The sequence below is a fragment of the Podarcis raffonei genome, chromosome 11 (genome assembly GCF_027172205.1).
Source record: "Podarcis raffonei isolate rPodRaf1 chromosome 11, rPodRaf1.pri, whole genome shotgun sequence".
Lineage (NCBI taxonomy): Eukaryota > Metazoa > Chordata > Lepidosauria > Squamata > Lacertidae > Podarcis > Podarcis raffonei.
In genome coordinates, this window is record NC_070612.1 from 274,392 (window position 1) to 293,636 (window position 19,245).

The 19,245-nt window shown below is 54.0% G+C and overlaps 1 protein-coding gene across 1 annotated transcript; it reads right to left on the reverse strand.

Moving 5' to 3' along the window:
• Positions 1–501: 501 nt before the first annotated feature.
• Positions 502–19,159, reverse strand: GBA2 (glucosylceramidase beta 2). The gene is made up of 17 exons (XM_053408101.1): positions 18,900–19,159; positions 17,690–17,781; positions 17,388–17,503; positions 16,956–17,174; positions 13,878–14,117; positions 12,887–12,989; positions 12,633–12,786; positions 10,640–10,765; positions 9,113–9,291; positions 8,697–8,801; positions 8,344–8,451; positions 6,283–6,434; positions 6,071–6,177; positions 2,765–2,907; positions 2,522–2,637; positions 1,312–1,503; positions 502–1,219 (listed from the first exon to the last, which is right to left on the reverse strand). Exons 1-17 carry the CDS (start codon positions 19,157–19,159, stop codon positions 974–976), a joined length of 2,658 nt encoding a protein of 885 aa, XP_053264076.1. The 3' UTR covers positions 502–973.
• Positions 19,160–19,245: the final 86 nt, after the last annotated feature.

The following is a 19,245-nucleotide window of genomic DNA, read 5'->3' on the forward strand; positions in this document are numbered from 1 at the left end:
TGCATTTGGTGGGGGAAACTTCTGATGCAGTGGTTGCCAATAGTTTATTCACTGTGCTTGCTCAGGGCTTTTTATTGGCCTTTCTGTATTCTTAAACTTTCTTTTAAATTCTCTGCACCTGCCCCAGAGACCTGTCTCATGGGCTGATGACCAAAAAACCAATAAAGAAACTTTTCCACCTTTGCCAATGAGAAATCACTCTCAAGGCTAGCCTATTTGCGTATTGGCATCCCAGAGGGGAGCCTGACCCCACCCCACCCCATGACCCCCGGAGAAGGCCGAGAGGCAGGCACTCCTTGGAAACACAGAGGATCACGGGGGGGGGGGGGCAGGACGTTGATGCAGCCCCCTCCCCACATTTAGGGAACTGCTGGGCCACAGACCCAACAGGCCAGGTAAGCCCCAGGAATGGCCAGGGAAAAGGGGTGTCAGCCCCACCCCCTAAAAGCACACCTGGAGCAACAGACATCCACCCACAAAAATACACAGAGAGCCCCCCCATGCCAACAACTGTTTATTTTAAATTAAAATTATTCTGCATCTAAAAATAACTCTGGGGCAGCCCCCAGATTGTACAGAGCTTGATTGTGTGCAAATCAATCGTAGGAGAGAAAAGGGGGGGGGAGCAGGTGGTGAAGGGCCCCTTCCTCCACCACCCCCTTGAAAAGGGAGCACCGCTCCTCTTGTGAACTGGGGGGGCGGGCAGGGACACCTGCCACTGACCCCAAGAGGAAAGGGCAGTCAGAAAGGGGGGGCAGAGAAAGATCCTTCATACACACCGTGCAGCAACAAGACCCCCCCCCGCCGGGGAGCGGCTCAGCCATGCAGGGCCCCCCCACATGCTTAAGGACACTAGGGGGGCCTTGCCCAACAAGGAGGTGGCAGCAGCCCCACCCACAGGCCCCTCCTTCCTGGCTGGCCAGTTGTGGGACCCCCACGCCTGCAGTGGGAGGGAGGGAGGGAGGGAGCCGCTTCATGGGCTCACGGAGATGGGGGGGTCAGAGGCCTCTGAGGAAGCGGGGGGCGCCTGGGCCTCCCCTGCCCCCCTGCGCTCCAGGGCCAGCTGCATGCTCCAGATGCTGAGGGGGCGCATGTAGGCCAGCGAGCGATAGACCCTCCTCTGGCAATAGGCCTCGGGCGTCTGGAAGGCCATGCCCAGCCTCTCCCACACCGTCCGGTAGCAGCCCTCGGCCGTGCGGAAGCCCTCCTGGACCAGCCCCTGGAGGAGGAGGAGGAAGAGGAGAGGGGGTGAGAGCCAGCCCCCAGCCTGCCGCTCTTGCCCACCCACCCCAGTGCCCACCCCCCGCTCACCTCCTGGATCATGGTGGCGGCCAGGGCATACACCACGCCAACCCAAACCTCGTCCGACTGGACGCTGGAGCGGTCAGGGACCCCACTGGGACGCATGCCGTTGACGGCGCCCATCGTCCCCTGGGAGAAGCCCATGACGTTCCGCTCAAAGATAGTCTTCAGGGCGCTCAGCACGTGGCTCTGGGGGAAGACCTGCAGGGAGGAAGAGCAGCGGGGGACCCCCAAGGGCCATCTAGTCCAGCCTAGATGAGGCTTTTGACTCAAAAATCATGTCAAAAAACTGGGGTTGTGCTGCTGCAGGCGAAAAATGATCTAGGGAGTGTTTCCCACCCGCAGCGGCAAGGGGGTAGAAGCTCAACAATTTGGGGGCATCTCCCCTCACTTTCTTAAAACTGAGTCCCCAAAAATAGGGGGTGGCTTATACATGGGGGCATCTTATAGACGTGAAAAAACGGTAAATAATATTAATAATTATAGTTATTATTCATATGCTGTCCATCTGACTGGGTTGCCCCAACAAGGTATTAAAACCACAAGCCCTGAACAACAGAGGTCCAGGGTCCCTGAGCCGTTCTGTCCCAGCTCAGCCACTGAGATCATCTGCCGTAGCATCACTGGTCAATTGAGTTTGCAGGACTCAGCTGATGGCAGTATAAAACAGCCTTTAGTGCAGGGGTCAGCAAACGTTTTCAGCACTGGGCCAGTCCACTGTCCCTCAGGCCTTGTGGGAGGCCAGACTATATCTTGAAAAAAAATATGAACGAATTCCTATGCCCCACAAATAACCCAGAGATGCATTTTAAATTTAGAACACATTCTACTCATGTAAAAACATGCTGATTCCCAGATCTTCTGCAGACCAGACTGAGAAGGCGATTGGGCTGGATCCGGCCCCTGGGCCTTACTTTGCCTACCCATGCTTTAGGGTCCTCAACCAAGTCCTATGGAACTCTCTGCCACTGGAGATTCAGCAGGCGCTTTCCCTGCAGAGGGCTGCTTTCGGGTGTCTTTTGAAAGTGATCTGATGTGAGCCTCCAAGAGGGGTGCCTGACCCCCCACCAACCCCTGGGAAAAGGAGGGGAGTCCCTCCACAGGCTGACCCTCCACTGCCATGGAAGCTGACCAAGGATGACTCCCTGCGTCCTGGTGGGACCCTCGCGACTGCGGATGAGCCCCCTCCCCCTCTGGGGACCCTCCTTGCCCTCCTCACCTCAGACTTGCCTTCTCCCAGGCCGCAAGCGCGGAGGAACCACTGCCCAGCCAGCTGGTCAGACATGATGCTGTCCGAGGAGGTGCTGTTGCTGCTGTCGTAGTTATAGTACTTCCCTGGGGGGGGGGGAGAGGACGGAGGGAGGGTGATCCCGGGCGGGAGAGAGACGCCTGCAGACATCCCAGAGTCCCCCCCCCCCCAGAGAAGGCAGGCAGGCAGGCAGCCGCCTTTGCCCCCACGCACCGTTCCAGAGCAGCTTCTCGAAGGCTGCTGTGCCCTTCGCCAGGATGGCAGAGTACGTCTGCCGGGCATCCTCCTGGCCCAGGAGCTGCGCCATCTGGCACATCATGCTGAGAGCCGCCAGCCACAGGCTTCCGCAGTAGGAGCTGCCAAGGCAAAGGAGAGGAGGTTGGCAGGAGCCAGCCCTGGCCCACGGGCACCGGGGGGAGCCCTCCTGGATGGGAAACCGGGGCCCACGCTGGGGCCACCACCAGAAGGGGGGCTGGAGGGCAGAGCAGCTCTGGGGCTTTGGGGTCCTCAGACCAGGGGGCTGCGGCTGAGAGGGATTCACTGCTCTGGCCTCTTGCTGTGTCTAGCCAGAAGGGGGCGCTGTTGGCTTTTTGCAGATTAGTTGCGCTGCAGAAAGCGTGCTGGGGAGACCACACATTTCAAGGAAGGCAAAATAACTTTTGCTAGGTTTTAATAACAATAACAAAAACTCCTTTAACATTATTATAATATATCAATAAGCATGACCCATCCATCAACCCATCCACCAGGGTACTGAGAGAACTAGGTGCTGCTCTCTATATAGTATACCCAACAGCTTAATTAACACAACTTAACAGCACCTGCTAGGGTGGAGGTCTTGGTTTCAATCATTGAGCAAAAGTCAATTATGGATTAGAAACCAGGACAAGGCCCTGTTTCGATGTATTCACTTTCATCAGCTAATTTTTAAAGGGTCGTGTAAGTTTGAAGACTTTCGGATAAATATATCCTGTTATTTTCTACGTTTCTCAAGGGTAACAACTACGTGTGGGTAGATCAACGTGTATCTTGAGCACAGAAAAGCTACCACGACGAATCTGGACTAACATGAACTTATCTCTACTTATAAACTCTTATCTTTAATTCTGTAATGAATTATTGTGTTATACATATTTTTATGAGTTTGAGTTTGTAATCTCTGTTAGAGTTTGTAATCCTTGTCAGAATACATACTTTTGAATGGATTAGTTTTTGTTACTATTGATTTGCAAGTAGGGACCCCCCCGCCACACTCTGGGCGCAACTCGGCCTGCCTGCTCCTAAAAGACTCTCGCTTTGAGATGGGGCCAGTCTGGTCAAGATTTGCCAAAAGAGAAAAAAAGACTTGTCATGTATGCTGCAACTGCAGCTAGGATATTGCTAACACAAAGATGGAAAAGTGTAGAAGAAGAATGGCAAGGAAAATGGGTGGAAGACGCTGAAATGGCAAAGTGAACGGAAAGACTTCGAGACAAGGCAATAGAGGTTTCAAGAAAGACTGGGAGACATTCAGGTCATATTTGCAGAATCAATGCAAAGAAATGGACTCACTTGCAGGGGTTGATTAAACACTTGCCATTAACAAAATAAATGATGGAAATAGAATGAGGATGCCAAAATGATAAGAAAAGAATAATTATTTTTAAAATCTTAAAAACTAAGAAATAACGAAAAAAGCAGGAGTTCATATGCCAAAAAACCAGAAGAGGAAGTGGAGGGAAGTCATTGGGGGGGGGGGAGAATTGGGGAATGGTATTTTTGTTATATATTATGATATTTTGATGTTAAAAAAATGTAAAACTTTAATAAAAATTATTTTTAAAAGAGAGATGGGGCCAGTCTTGCTACTTGACACATGAAATGTGGGATATTGCATGGCTGGAAAAGCTAGAGACAAAGCCGAGAGTCCTCTGGGGCCAAAGAAAAAAAAGGGGGGGTTGTAGCTGTCTGCTTTGCCTTTATTTCATTTGTAAGCAAGGAGGAACATGGCTGACGACCACCTCCTTGCCCACAAACCAAAAGGGCCACTGACTCGCAGGGTTATTTGAATACTGCAATCCTTTCCCTTGGTATGGCAAGGCCCGTGTTTTGCATTCCTGCCTTGTTTAAACATCAAATCTGTGCCAGGCACCCAACACACCTCTGGTGTATTTATTTACTTGGGCTTCATTCCATGTCTATACTTGTTCAACCGCGATCTCTAATTGCATATGGATTCTGCATGCTGTCATCAGATCCTGTGTAATGACACTGCATCTTGCAGATTTTTTGAAAATTAATAAAAATATTTTTAAAAACTGAGGAGGGGGCTCTCTAGTCAGTTCCTGCATAAGACTCTGTGAAAGGATTCTGTGGAACTGTAACAACCCTTCATGTGGATTACAGTGGTACCTCGGGTTACAGACCCTTCAGGTTACGGACTCTGCTAAGCCAGAAATAGTACCTCGGGTTAAGAACTTTGCTTCAGGATGAGAACAGAAATCGTGCTCCGGCGGCGCTGTGGCAGCAGGAGGCCCCATTAGCTAAAGTGGTGCTTCAGGTTAAGAACAGTTTCAGGTTAAGAACACGAAGGTGATCGAGTATATGGGACTAGCAGAGATGACGAGCAGAATCCGTGACCAAGGGAAAGAGACGGCGGAAGAAGATTGGAAGAAATTTAAACTTTATCTTAAAAATTTTTGTAAAATTAGTGAGTGTTAAAATGTCATGGTTAAAACATAGCAGATTTGCAGCGATAAATGATTGGATAAGAGGAAAGAAAGAGGTTAAAGAAAGGAATTAATAAGTAATTTGGACCAGGGGCTGCTGAAAAAAAGCTCAAAACAGGGATGCAGAAAAGGGGGGCATGGGGAAGTCGCTGAAATTGGGTACATGAAAAAATTTATGAAATTATATATGTTTATATGTTTGTTTGTTTGTGTTTGTCTTTTGTATTGTTTTATATTATATGTTGAAAAACCAATAAAATTTTTATAAAAAAAAAAGAAGAACGGACCTCCGGAACAAATTAAGTACTTAACCCGAGGTACCACTGTATTGGACTCTGTGAACAGACAGGTGGAACAGAAACTTATGTATGTGTGGACCTTATGCATGAACTGACTAGAGAATGAACTGATCCACTGGGTCTTCTGCTTTTTTTGTTGAACTTTATGAGACTTCCGTTGGAATCTACAGTTTGATACAATGAATAATATACCTTATTTATTCAAAAGTACAGCCGGTTACGTCTAGTGTGTTTATTGAGTGTGTTTCACGTAACCAGAGGTTTGTTGTTCTTGTTTTGCCCTCTCAGCCTTGGCAGCCATTTTGGCAGAGGGAGCCCCTCCCCTTTCAAAGCGCAGACCCTCCCCGCCAGATGCCTGCCTGGGCCTGCCCCAAAACTGACCACTCTGCCGCTGCAACCACCCGGGGGTGTTGAGCCCAGCCCAGCACTCGGCCAGGGCAGCCCTCCTCAAAGAATCCCGGTTGGAAAGGGCCCCCCAGGGTCATCCAGCCCACCCCCTCCTGCCTGCTCACCTGGCGCCCGTCACCACCCAGGCGTCGTAGGTCTGGTCGGCGAAGCCAGAGTTCTCAATGAGGCCGTCGCCGTCCTTGTCAAACTTCAGCTCAGACTCCATCACAGCCTGCAGGGAGCGGAAGGGAGGAGGTGGGGGGCGTTTGGGGGCTGCCCCCCTGCCGCGGCCCGCCCCAGCCTTGCCACCGCCCCCCAGCCCGCCTCCTGGCCTTACCTGGCAGACGGGCCACATGTCCCGCAGGTAGGCAGAGTCCTTCGTGAGGTAGTAGTCGCGATACACCTGCAGCACAAACTTCAGGTTCAGGTCCTTCCAGGCGGCCGTGTCGTGGATCAGGTAGGCATTGAGGTGCTGCCAGGGCTCGTCATCTGGGGGGGAGAGGAGGGGGGAGAGTGAGGCCCAGGGGGCGCCCCTGCCCGCTGCCCCAGCCCTACACCCTTGGGAGTCTGCACCCAGGGCACAATCCGGGCACGCGCCTGAGAACGGTCAAGCAGAAAGAGGGCTGACAAGGGAGAAAGGTGAGAGAGGCAAAGGAGGAGGACCAGGGTGGATAAAAATCAATCGTGTCTTTTTTAAAAAATTTAAAAAATCAGAATTTTTTTTATTTAAATCTGATTTTTAAAATAAAATGCTTTCGGAAGGAAAATCTTTCCAAAGGTTTTCTGTTCAAGTTACATTATAGTCCAAAGGCTATTCATCAGGAAATAAGGATTTGTTTTAAGTTTTTTTATGTGTGCTAAAACTTAGTTCAAGTTGCTTTTTAAAAAAGAATCGTTTAACCACATCAGTTAACAAACATGGATACATATGCTATAATGTTATTGTTTTAGTTAAACAAATTGTTTAAATTGTTATTAAGGAAATTATTGTTTTTCTCCAATAAAGTACAGCAGAAAAGCTGTCCAAATCTAAACAATTAACTTATTAAACCTCACCGTAATTTCATAATTCTCTTTCTATGTATTTCTAATAGTATAACCACAGCAGTAATTTTTTATTTAACTGTAAAAACTACTCTGAAAATTTATTATTCCAAAAAGGAAACATTCATCTGCTTGTAAATATTAAGATTGTACCAGCAAGGAGTCGTCTTTCTGTAAAAAATGATTGAAACCAAGTCTTACTGACTAGTGATCGAAATTGTGATTGAAATCGATTTAAATCAAATCCACCCTGAGGAGGACGCCCTTCAAGCATGTCTCAGGCCCCTCTGAAGGCAGAGAGGGCAAAAATGCACAGAAAGGACCCCCTTTCACTCGAGATCAGAGGGGGCACTGGGGGGCAACTGAGCTGGCGGTGAATGCCAAGAAGCAGCAGCGGCTTAGGGAGACTCTCAGGCCTCATCCTGCCTGGCGTGGGGCCTCGACTGGAGAGCCAGGGAGGGGCAGCGGGTCAAGCCTTGGGCTACTGAGACCCGGGTTCCAATCCCCACTGGGCTATGACAGGAGAGTCTCAGACCAAATGTAAATGAAGTGCAAACAAGGCTCTTGGAACCAGTGGGGGAGAAGCTCTATGTACCTTTCCTTGTTTGTTTGTTTTGTAACACAAAAACTTCTTTAATAAAAACTTTTTTTAAAAAAAAACACCACGGGGCCACTAAGCTCACTGGGTGTCTTGGGGGCCAATTGCTGCCTCTCAGCCTAGCCTCCCTCGCAGGGGTGGAAGGTCAAGGGACCCCTGACCATTAGGTCCAGTCGTGGCTGACTCTGGGGTTGTGGCGCTCATCTTGCTTTACTGGCCGAGGGAGCTGGCGTACAGCTTCCGGGTCATGTGGCCAGCATGACTAAGCCGCTTCTGGCAAACCAGAGCAGCGCACGGAAACGCCATTTACCTTCCCGCCAGAGCGGTGCCTATTTATCTACGTGCTTTCAAACTGCTAGGTTGGCAGGAGCAGGGACTGAGCAATGGGAGCTCGCCCCCTCGTGGGGATTTGAACCACCGACCTTCTGATCGGCAAGTCCTAGGCTCTGTGGTTTAACCCACAGCGCCACCCGCGTCCCTTCGCAGGGGTGTAGTGGAGACTAAATGTGTGCAGGGAGTATCGCTGGCACCCCTTTGAGCTCCTGGGATCCTGGGAGAAAAAGGTGGGATAGAAATGCAATACAGGAAATTAATGAGATGCGCCCCCAGCTGGAAGGGGGGTTCTCGGATCTGGCAAGCGGGGGCCGGGGGCCATTGCTGTGCCTGCGGTGAGATCAGCCTGAGCCTCTTTTGCCAAGGTGGGGGGCTGCCCTTTGCCCGGCGAGCGCCAGGGCGGCTCTGGAGGTGCGGCCTCACCAGGCTCCCCGATGTCGTGGGGAACCACGTTGCGCAGCTTCACTTGCGCCGTCTGCCCGCTCATCAGGTACATGCGCGGCCGGGTGTCCTCGCTCAGGATGGCAGCCGCTGCGGGAGAGAGAGGGGGGGTCCAGGGTTGAGGGGTCTCGCTCTCTCTTGCCCTCCCCCCTTTGGCTCAAGGGGCCTTGGCCTCACCAGAAAAAGCCAGGGAGAAGCGATGCCCTGCTCCTGCCCCCCCGTTCACCCCTGGGACCCGACTCCAGCAGAGGCCCTCCCGTGGGGCGTTTGGGGGGGGGAGAGACGACTGGGAGGGGGTGGGCAGACGGGCAGAGGGAGGGTGGAGGCTCACCCACCCATGTCGTACTGCAGACTCAGCTCCAGTTTGGGCCACAGCATGGCGAGGGCAAAGGAGGCGTAGAAATGGACGTCGTAGGTGTTGTACATGAGGTACTCCTGGCCTGGAAGGAGCAGAGGGAAGCGGGCAGGTGGGCACCGGCGGAACTCCCAGCCCCAAGAATGCACACACCATACGTCCAAAGAACTCCCCCCTTCCATAATCCTGGGAACTGTAGTTTACAGGTGCTGGGAAGGGCAACTACAGTTCCCAAGGTGCACAATGCTTTAAATTTGTGGTGCCTCAGTCTGACCCAAGGCTGGGGGTGGCAAAGCCCCTGGTGCCCTTCCCTCTCCCCTCCCGCCACACGCCACAGACCCCCCCTCTGCTGCTTGGGGCAGAAGCCACGGCAGAGGGCAGAGTCCTGCCCCTTACCTTCCAGGTATGCAAACCTCCCGTACTCCTTCAGGACAGCAAGGTGCTGGGAGAGGCCCAGGGAGGCCCCCAGGGCGGCCGCGGGGTCTTCCGGCTCAAGCTCCACCCACAGGGTCCCTCCGTCTGCCAGGAAATACAGCTCATTGAAGATGGCAGACTTGTACCAGGGGGGCAGGTCGCTGCAATGGGGGGCGGAAAGAAAGGCACTTGTACGTGGGCCCCCCAAGGAAGAACCAGCCGGCCACCGCCATGCCCTCCCTCAAAACCACAGGAGGGGGAGGAGCCTCCTTTATCAGAGCCCGGACCACCACCTGCCAGGTGCAGCAGGTGGGAAGAGATGATCCCTGGGACCCCCCTCCTACTCTGCAATTCTGGGGTTCTGTCACAAGGAAGGAGGCACAGGGATCCCCAAGCCCCCACCTGGGAGCAGGGCTAGAAATTAGCCAGGGGTCCAATCGCAACTACCTAGAGATTTCTGGGCACCAGGTTGGCAACCGCAGTTTAAAAACCTCTGCCTCGGTCCATAGTTCAGGCCATTCCCACTGTGTGTGTTTCTCCCTCTTGCAAACTGGGACAAACGAATAATTTTATGAGCAAGCGGTGGCCAAGCAACAGAGCTAAGACCATAGAATTGGAGAATTGGAAGCGACTTGGAGGGTCATTTACTGGATTTTTCGCTCTATAGGTCGCACCGGACCATAGGAGGGGGAGAACAGGAAAAAACAATTCTCCCCCTCTCTGCTCAGTGCCCCTTCAGCGAAGCCCCTTCCATTTCTCCTCCCGCTTTGCTGAAGGGGCGCTGCGCAGAGAGGGAAAACTGTGCAGCGCCTCTCCAGCGAAGCGTAGCCTGGAGAGCAAGAGGGATCGGTGCACACCGACCCCTCTCGCTCTCCAGGCTTCAGGCGGCACAGAGGGAACTCCCGCTGCACTCTGAGGGCTTGCGGGTAGCCGCCTGAAGCCCCCGGAGCGCAGTGGGAGTTCCTGCTGCACTCCGGGGGCTTCAGGCGGCTTCAGCGAAAGCAAAGCGAAACCTCCGGAGCGCTTCAGAGGCTTTGCGTTGCTATCGCTGAAGCCAAGGAGCCTGCATTCGCTCCATAGAACGCACACACATTTCCCCTTAATTTTTGGAGAGGAAAATGTGCGTCCTATAGAGCGAAAAATACGGCAGTTCAGGCACCTGCCGGGCAAACAGATATTCTGCTGGGCTTAAGGGGCCATTTGGTGCCTAGCAGATATATCGGAGGGTCTTACCCTATTAGGGAAGGAAAGGGAGCTGGGGGGGGGGCAGAGGGCCACACCATGCTCCGGGAGGGGCAGGACTGTCCCATGGGGGCAGCTCACATCACAGACCCCCATGCAGGCTTGCAGAAAGTCACTCGCCTGCCCTGGCCTGGCCCTCTGGCCTGGTGTGGGTCCCTGCGCAGCCTGGCCAGGAGAACCCCATCAGGTGGGGGGAGCCCCCCAGGCCCTTCCTGGAGGCCAGGATCTGCTCCCGGCCTGTGTCTGCCAGCAGAGGGAGGGCTGTACCTGTTCTCCAGGATGGGGCGCTGCCAGGCCTCAATCTTCTCCTCCCACGCCTGGTAGCATGAGAGGGTGTAGTGAGACAGAGCCGGGCAGGCATCTCCCCTGCTGCCAAAGAAGCGCGTGTACCTCCTGCAGAGGAAGAGGAAGAAGGTACATTAGGTCACCAGACTCGGCACTCGCCAGAAACAGCAGGCAGGGACCCTCTGCCTGCTCCTTGCCCGCGTCAGGCTGCTCCCAGGGAGCAGGGGTGGTATCTGGGCGAGAGGCCTTTGTGCTGGCTTCCCACCTCCCAAAGGGCCCAATCCCAGGGGCTGCAGTAGGGCTGGGATTAAGCCCCTTCCGCTTGAGGGGAGAGATGCGGACCTCCCTGCCAGCCTTCAATGGGGGGAGATGCCCATGTGCCAGTCTGGGGGGGGTGCCCTCTGCACAGTCAGGAGGTGGCAGACGGGATGGCGGGGCTGCCCAGGCTTCGCATGGCAATGACAGGGGTTTTCCTCTTCCCCCCTCCCACCCTCGTCTTCTTCTAGAGCAGGAAAAGGGCACACAGTTCAAGTCCCGCTCAGGGGAAGAGGCAAAATGGGGAGGCTGGGCATGGCCTGGCAGAGGACGGTTCCAGCCACTCTGCCCAGCCTCCACATGGCTTGGATTTCTCTCTCACCCTCTCAGGTCAACTCCCTCAATTTTCCATTTTTCGTTTCACTTTTAGTTTGTTTACCACTTTCTGTATTGCTCCACCCAAGGCAGTTTCCAAGCCGGAGAAGCAACAGGAAGCACTAGGAAGATCCCACGCCCAGGAAAATCCCACCCAATGCCAGAAAGTCCTCATAAATATTACTTTTAAACAATCGACTAAAAGAAAATAATATTCAATGGTCTATTCAGAATATCACATTGCACAATAAAATTAACTCTCAAAATATTACCAAATAACAAACAAACAGAAATCCAGACTCAACAACTACAATCAATGATTCCTGGACTAAACTCAAAAAAATAGCAGCAACTATTTGCTACAGGACACAAAAGAACAAAGTGAGTCAAGGTCACAGGCTGCATCCAGGTATTTCCTGAGCCAACAGCTCAGCTCCAGCCTCTCCCTTTGTCAGCCTGGGACTCTCCCTGGTTTGGGGAGGGATACAAGGGCAACTCCTGGGGGCGGGGTCTGCACAGAGCCCTGCTCAGTGGTTGGGGGGGGGCGGTGCGTGGGTCACGGGGGGCTAAGGGAGGCCACAGCCAGGACGGTGGCGTCAGGATGAACCAGTTATTTCCTAGGGGTAAGACTGTGCCAACCGACCAGGAGGCCTGCAAACAGCAGTGCCAACACAAGGTGGCAGGTCGGGGGGGGGGCTGGTTGCTCTCCTGCCTGCCTGCGTTGCCCCCCCAATGGAAAATGCCTCAGAGCAGGTTGGGAACAAAGGGGGGTGCAGCTCCTTACGTGGACAGAAGAACATAGAAGAGTGCCTGCTGGATCAGGCCCATGGCCCCTCTGGGCCACCATCTTCTTCCCACAGATGCCCCAATGGGACACCCGCAAGCCGGGTCCAAGCGCAAGAGCAACGCTTTCCCCTGGGGGGGGGGATTCAGAAGCATCGCTGCCTCTGGCTGTGGGGAGCAGAGCAGCGCCAACACGGCCAGCGGCCCCCAATTGCCCACTCCTAATCCTCCGCCATGAATCTCTCCAGGTCGGGGGCCGTCCCTGCCTACTGGGGCAGAGAGTTCCACAGTTTAACTCTGCGCTGTGCAAAGAAGGACTTTCTTCCAGCGTCCAGCTTCCCTGGGTGCCCACAAGTTCTCGTCACCCGGTCTGGGTGAGGCTGGGTGTGCCAGCTGAGCACGCTGTGGCACAGCCTGCCAGTGCAGATGGCCCCACCCGCAGCAGCGCAATGCCTGGCCGAGAGCAGGCTGGAATCAGGCCCACACTTGCCTCAGGTGATCCCTCAGCTATGAAGCCAAACCTTAAGAAATGTATCATCCAGCCACAGCGGCAGGCGCTCACCTGCGGTGCTCCTTCTCTTTGGAGCCAAACCGAATGCAGGGCATATCCCAGGCCAAGGCAAACTCCAGCGTCGAGTGTCCGGAAGCTGGCACCGTGCAGGTGGCACACACAGCTGCTGCACAAGCCTCCCCCTTCTCCGTTGGGGGGCTTTTCCCTGAAAGAGAGAGCACACTCTTTGCACGTCAAGGCGCCTGGCCTCCTGCTCCCTCCCCACTCCCTCTGTGCCACCTCCTCCTGGGGGGCCTGGGGCTCACCTGGTGGGGACACCAGCTTGCCATCTGCCAGGAGGTCCTGCCACACTTCCTGCCCAGTGCCAGCAGGGTTGAACGTGGTGAGGTGGGTCACGGTGGTGCCTGCCTAGAGGGGAGAGCGAAGGAATCGAAACCCGGCCCTGTGGCAAAGACTGGGCGCCAAGGGGGGGCGGGGCTGGCAGAAGGGCAGCAGGGATAGGAAGCCCAGCAGCCCAGAGTCCTACCTGTGAGACAGGTGAGTTGAGAGTGGAGTGATCTGTGGGGGTCAGGTGGGATTGCTATGAGGAATTATGAAAAATGAAGCAAGCCATTGTGTCAGCACTGAAAGCCTTGCGTTGACTGGGTTTGAGTCATTGACAATAATTTCTGATCATATCCCCTAAGCCTCTGCATCTCTGCCCATCTTCTTTACTGTTCATTTTCTCTGCCTGACAGGCACGTATCAGCATTCTGAAACACAGGCTGGTTGCTTCACTGGGCATCCTGGGCCATAAAGATAGAAGGTAGCTTTGATGTAGCTTTTGTTAGTCTAGGTAGATCTTGAGGGCCAGGAAGAGAGTTCACAAGGAGATGCTAGAGATGCCTGTCTTTCCTTGCCATCCCTCCTCTCCTGTTTACTGCTGTTTATGACCTCCAGGGTTTGCGAAATGCATTCCTCCTTGATCCCTGTTTTATTTAGCCTAAAAATGTAACTTTGTACCCACGTGGTAGGTTTTTCTGAAATGCTCAGAGGACATCTGACTGGCTCTTACAAGCACTGTGTTAGAAGTTCTTTTGTTAATAAAAGGGACCTGGGCCAGGGTGTGACAGATTATTATTGGCACTTCCTCCCAGAGTCTTGCTGGCCAAGCCTCGTGTGTATTTTATTAATCAGGGTCCAATCCTTCCCTGCCTTCGGAACGCAAAGTGATCTCCCCCACCATGGCAGGAGGGGCTGGCCTCCCTCCGGACGTTCCTGGCGCCCCTCCTCCCTGCACGACGCCCCCCTCCTTACCTTCTCCCGGGCGGAGATGGCCAGCGTGTAGGGGTTCACTGGGAGGCAGTGGTGAAGCAGCACGCCCCGGACGCAGCGGCCGTCCTTCTCCAGGCAGAAGGGCTCGTTCCAGTGGCCCCCACTCCGGTCCCCCTTGGACTCTGTGCCGTTCTGGAAGGTGAACATGAGGGAGACCTCCATGTCCTCCCCGCTCTGGTTCTCCACGTCCCAGAGGAAAGCCCCCACGGGCAGGCTGGTGTCCTGGAGGAGACAAAAGGCAGCGAGGGGGTCAGAGGCTGCAGAAAGGAGGCTGTGTGGGGCAGGAAGCAGGGACAACCGAGCCCTTTCCGTCACAAGCATATTGATATGTACGGTAATATTGATTAAATATTGATATGTGCAGTAATATTGATTAAAAGTGTAATACAAAGGTAAGTAAGTATCTACTTGCTTTATCAATCTTAATTTCAGCTTAAGAGCCATTTTAGTTTATTTGCCACTCACTGGTGATAATATATTTGGAACCTAGTCCTGGGTTTTTACTTTTTGAAAAATACAAATATTACCCTGAAGATCTATTGAGTCATAGTCAGAACTATAAACCCTTCTCTTGTTAGCAACATGCTTGGTTGAGTTTGCATTCGTGGTTCTGGAATGGAGGATACACTTCTCAGCTGTTTGATGAAGAGAGCATTGTTAGGCAGCATTGGAGGTAAGGATCTCCTCTGCTTGCTTGGTATTCATACAAAAAGTAGAAGTAGTTACATTGGGCCTGCCTGCCACACTTGAGAACCAGCTAAACAAGAGAGAGACGGTTGTATGTTAAGGTAACAGTAGACCAGGAAGTTTGAAAGAAATTGAAGTGAAAGAAATGGGTAAGTTTCAAGCCATCCTACAGAGATAGCATTGTGCTTGCCACACATGGCTTTTGGCATGTGAATTCATAGCTTGTGGCAAGGAAAGAAAAATTGGTTCATCCCCCCCCATAGTTTTGGGTTTCTAAAAGATTAACGCACACCCCAGTATGCGTACAAGTGCTGGTCAAATCAGAGTGTCTCTGCTGTTCACAGTGCTGCTGGCATTAGCGAAATGGCACAGCTCAGGGGTAGAGAACTGGGCCCAAAGTAACAAAAGGAATTTCAATAGGGGCAAAGTTTCAATAGGGCTCACAGACTGACTTGCCAGAGTGGTGCATGCTCTAGTTATCTCCCACTTGGACTACTGCAATGCGCTCTACATGGGGCTCCCTTTGAAGGTAACTTGGAAACTGTAATTAATCCTGAATGCGGCAACTAGACTGGTGACTGGGAGTGGCTGCTGAGACCACATAACACCAGTCCTGAGAGATCTGCATTGGCTCCCAGTACGTTTCCGAGCACAATTCAAAGTGCTGGTGCTGATCTTGAAAGCCCTAAACTGCCTCGGTCCTGTATACCTGAAGGAGCGTCTCCACCCCCATCATCCAGTCCAGACACTGAGGTTCAGCGCTGAGGGCCTTCTGGCAGTTCCCTCCCTGTGAGAAATGAGGTTACAGGGAACCAGGCAGAAGGCCTTCTCCGTAGTGGCGCCTGCCCTGTGGAACGTCCTCCCAGCAGATGTCAAGGCAATAAACAACTGTTTTACTTTTAAAAGACAACTGAAGACAGTCCTGTTTAGGGAAGCTTTAATGTTTGATGCTGTATTGTTTTTAATATTCGGTTGAAAGCCGCCCAGAGTGGCTGGGGAAACCCAGCAAGATGGGCGTGGTATAAATAATAAGTTATTATTATTATTATTATTATTATTATTATTATTATTATTACCAGCAAGGATGCAGGTTGTGGGACTTTAGGGCCAGCTGCTCTCCGCACTGGGCTTGGAACTGCTCTTACATAAAACAATTTGCATTGTGAAACCGCCTCAAAACGGTCCAGTGGGAGCAACAGGCTCCTCTTGTTTTCCACAGGGCTGCCCTCTCCTGACCTGGCCCCGGGTTCTGTCCCAAATGGCACCCAAAGGAACAAGTTTCCAGCCTGCCTATCAGGAAAGAGTCACAGGATGTTGGACTGGGAGTTTCTGCCTCATTGTCTCAGTAAGACAATTAACGTTTCAGCGGTGGAGACACTGTTTGCTAGAGAGGTTATTCCAGCAGTTCTGGTTTGGGAGCGAAACCCCCAAACTTTCCGCAACCCTGGTCAACAGCGCTTTTGGAAAGGACAACATGGAAGTGAGCAAGCCCTGAAAACTAGTATTTCAGGTCCCTGAAGATTGTTCTATCGCCACTTCCTCTACTTAAGGCATGTCATGATGCTAGTCCGGAGAGTTAGAGCTGCAATGTTACCTGTGAACTGAGCTGGAGGAGAGTCTGTCGATACTCTCTCTAGATTATTATTATTATTACTCTCTCTACATTAGTGACAAATCTGCTTACCACGTGCTCGTTAAAACTACCACATGTAGGTTTAATAAAGATACTAAAACCTGTTATGCCCTTCTTGGTTTGGAACAGCAGCTTGTGCCAAAACCACAAAAAGGTGTTTGTTGCCTTGGGCAGCTACTCAGCCCTCTGAATGGAAGCCTTTTTGTTACGTATCTCAAATCAAGAGTTACCTAAAGAGAAATGGACATTATTTACAACAGCGGCAAGAATCTTGATTGCACAATACTGGAAGACGGAAGAAATGCCATCAAAGGAACAATGGCAAGAAAAACTTACATACAGCTGGGCAACATGTGCAAATGGCTTGAGATACCAGTTAGGTCCATAAATTGCCATATAGCATATATTCAACACAAAAAACTGCGACCATTTGTTGTTGACAAAGCTGGACATAGAAAGGGCCCCATTACCTTCAGGAGCTGAGGGCCGCATCAAACCTAAATCAGGCCCTGGACACAGCTGGGCTGCTGGCTTTTCCCAGCTGTTCCCAAAAACTGCTGTGCAAAGAGTTTCTCTCCAGAGAAAAGCATGCAATAAAAGGCTGAGCATGCAATAAAGGGCCCACAAAGTGAGCTGAAAGGCTCCCAGGTGCCCCCACCTCCCTTTCCCTGCAACAGAACAATGCAACCCATCACCCTCACCCCCGCAGAGGTACCTTCACAGGTACGGAAGAGGCTCACCTGGTAATCGTGAGGGATGATGGGGGAGACCTGCCGACAGGTGAGCACTACGTCTTGCCCGGGCAGCTGGTAGACAGCCCAGGCACGGGGGTAGAGTGCGTGGTAGAAAGCGTAGTGGCCGCAGAAACCCCAGTTCCATTCTTGCAGGCGGCTGGGCTTCTCTATCGACAAGACCTGCTGGTAGACGGTCTGGCCCTTCCGGCGCAGGCAGATGGTGAACTGGTATGGGGGGGGGATGGAAAGCGAGGTGAGGGGCAGACTGAACACAGGGGAGCAAAGCCAGGGAAGGGAGGCAGGTTTCTGGCCGGCAAGGCAGCTGATCTGAGAGGGCAGGGAGTCCCAAGACCCCCAGAGCCTCGGCTGGCTGAACCAACTCTGCCGCGCCCCCCAGGGGCACAGACCAGGAGGCTAAGTCCTCGCACAGCTACGCACCTGGTCAGCGATCACCGTCTTGTAGTGGTAGAGCCCAGGGTTCAGCTGCCACCGGCAGAAGTCCCCCCGCCAGCCTCGTGTGATGGTGCCACCGCCAAAACCCCCCAACGGGCAGCCTGTGGGGAAAGCGAGGGTGGCAGGCTGGTGAGACCCTTCCTCTTTGCCAGGAAGCCATGGCAGGGGCCCAGCCAGGCCCTCTTCTGCTCCCTGCCTTCCACTGCAGGGAATCCCTGGCTGGCTCTGCCCGTCACCCTGGGCATGGCTCCTTGGGCACAGGAGAAGCCAAGCACCGCCCTGCTCACCATAGATCTGGCGCAGGGGCTGGGAGTTGAAGAGGTTGATGAAGGGGTGCTTCTTCTCCACGCGAGTCTTCCGGTACCACCACCTGAAGTACCTGAGGAGGCACACCTGGAAGGTCACGGCCAGGCTCCACGGATGCATCTTAAGAACCTGCCTAGGGGCCCCCACATCTGTGCAATCTCTTTTTATACTCTGCTATTCTTTACATGCGCATGTGTGAGCCTGTACATTTATTATCATCATCATCAATTTATTTAGTTAGATGCTGCCTTCATTGCTGACAGGGACTCCAGGCAGCTTACAGATAAGAGTAAAGACATTTGTGACAAATCGACAAAAACAGAAAAAAATAAGACGACAAAGGCCCAGAACCAGCACACAGTTTAAGGATGGGTGACATTCCACTAAGTTCGGCCCATTAACTTCAGTGGGTCTACTGGGAGTAAAACTAAACAAACCCCACCCAATGGAACCCAGTCCCTGCAGAGGCCAGGAGGGTCCTCCCTCCGGTTGGGTGGCTTTCAAATCACAGAGGGCAGCTGGGCTTCCAAAGGCTTTTGGGGGGGGGTGGCTGTCAAGAGCACTGTTGGGGACATCCTGTTGGGGCGTCTTTTTGGCCAAGATGAGGGCGCTGGAGCCCCTATATGGTAGCCACAGAGGCTTTCATGTTTCTGAGTGTCAGTGGCTGGCGCCGCAGGAGGGGAGTGTTGCTGCAGCGCCCAGGTCCTGCTCGTGGGCACCAGGTTGGCCGCTGCAATATCAGGCTCCCGTGTCTAATGCCGCACGTTACGCCTTTGGACCCGGGGCAGCAGCAGAAGAGGAGGAGGAGGAGGAGGAGATCCCCTCGCGGCTCAAGCTCCTCTCCAGCGTCTGCTGCGAAGGGAGACCCCCCCCGACCCCGGAGGAGCCCCGCGCCGCCTTCCTCCCGCCGGGTCGGGGCCTCTGCGCACGTCCCGAGTCCCCCGGGGAAGGAGGGCCCGCTCCGGAGAAGCCTCCCGGGCGCGGCTCCTCCGCCCCCGCCGCCTGCAGCCCGGAGGCCTCCCTTTCGCAGCTCCGGGAGCGCGCCCCGGGCACGGCGCCAGAGCTCGAGCCCGGCGGGCTCCAGCGGGAAGCGGCCTCCCGCTCACCTTTGCCCGGGCGCGGCTCCCCGACGGGGCGGCCCAAGGCGACTCCCCCCCCGCCCCGCTGGGCTCCCCGTCGGCGGCCGCTGACCTGAGCGCCAGTCCGAGGTGCTTGACGGCGTCGGCGGCCGAGACGTCGGAGGCCTGGTAGGGCTTCCTGCGCTCGGCGAAGCGGTGCGCCAGGCACAGGCGCCAGCCCCAGCGGGGCAGCCCCCGGCCCGCCGCCGCCGCCGAGCCCTCGAAGGCGCGCATCAGCTCCGGCGCCCCGGGCGGGGAGCTCCTCCGACGACGGGCGCCGGGCCGGCCGCCGCCGCCGCCGCCGCCGCCGCCGTTCTCCTCGGGGGTGGCCATCGGGGGAGGCGGCGCCCAGCTGCGCGTGCCCGGCCGCCAGGGCGAGTCCGCAGCTCCGCGCCTCTGCCTCGGCTCGGCAGCAACGG

Excerpts from the sequence above, each read along its gene's own strand:
- GBA2 (XM_053408101.1), bottom strand. The coding sequence starts at position 19,159 with ATGGCCACCCCCGAGGAGAACGGCGGCGGCGGCGGCGGCGGCGGCGGC. Across the intron at positions 10,766-12,632 it reads AAAGAGAAGGAGCACCGCAG|GAGGTACACGCGCTTCTTTG; the intron begins GTGAGCGCCTGC and ends CTTCCTCTGCAG. Across the intron at positions 2,638-2,764 it reads CGAGAAGCTGCTCTGGAACG|GGAAGTACTATAACTACGAC; the intron begins GTGCGTGGGGGC and ends CCCCCCCCCCAG.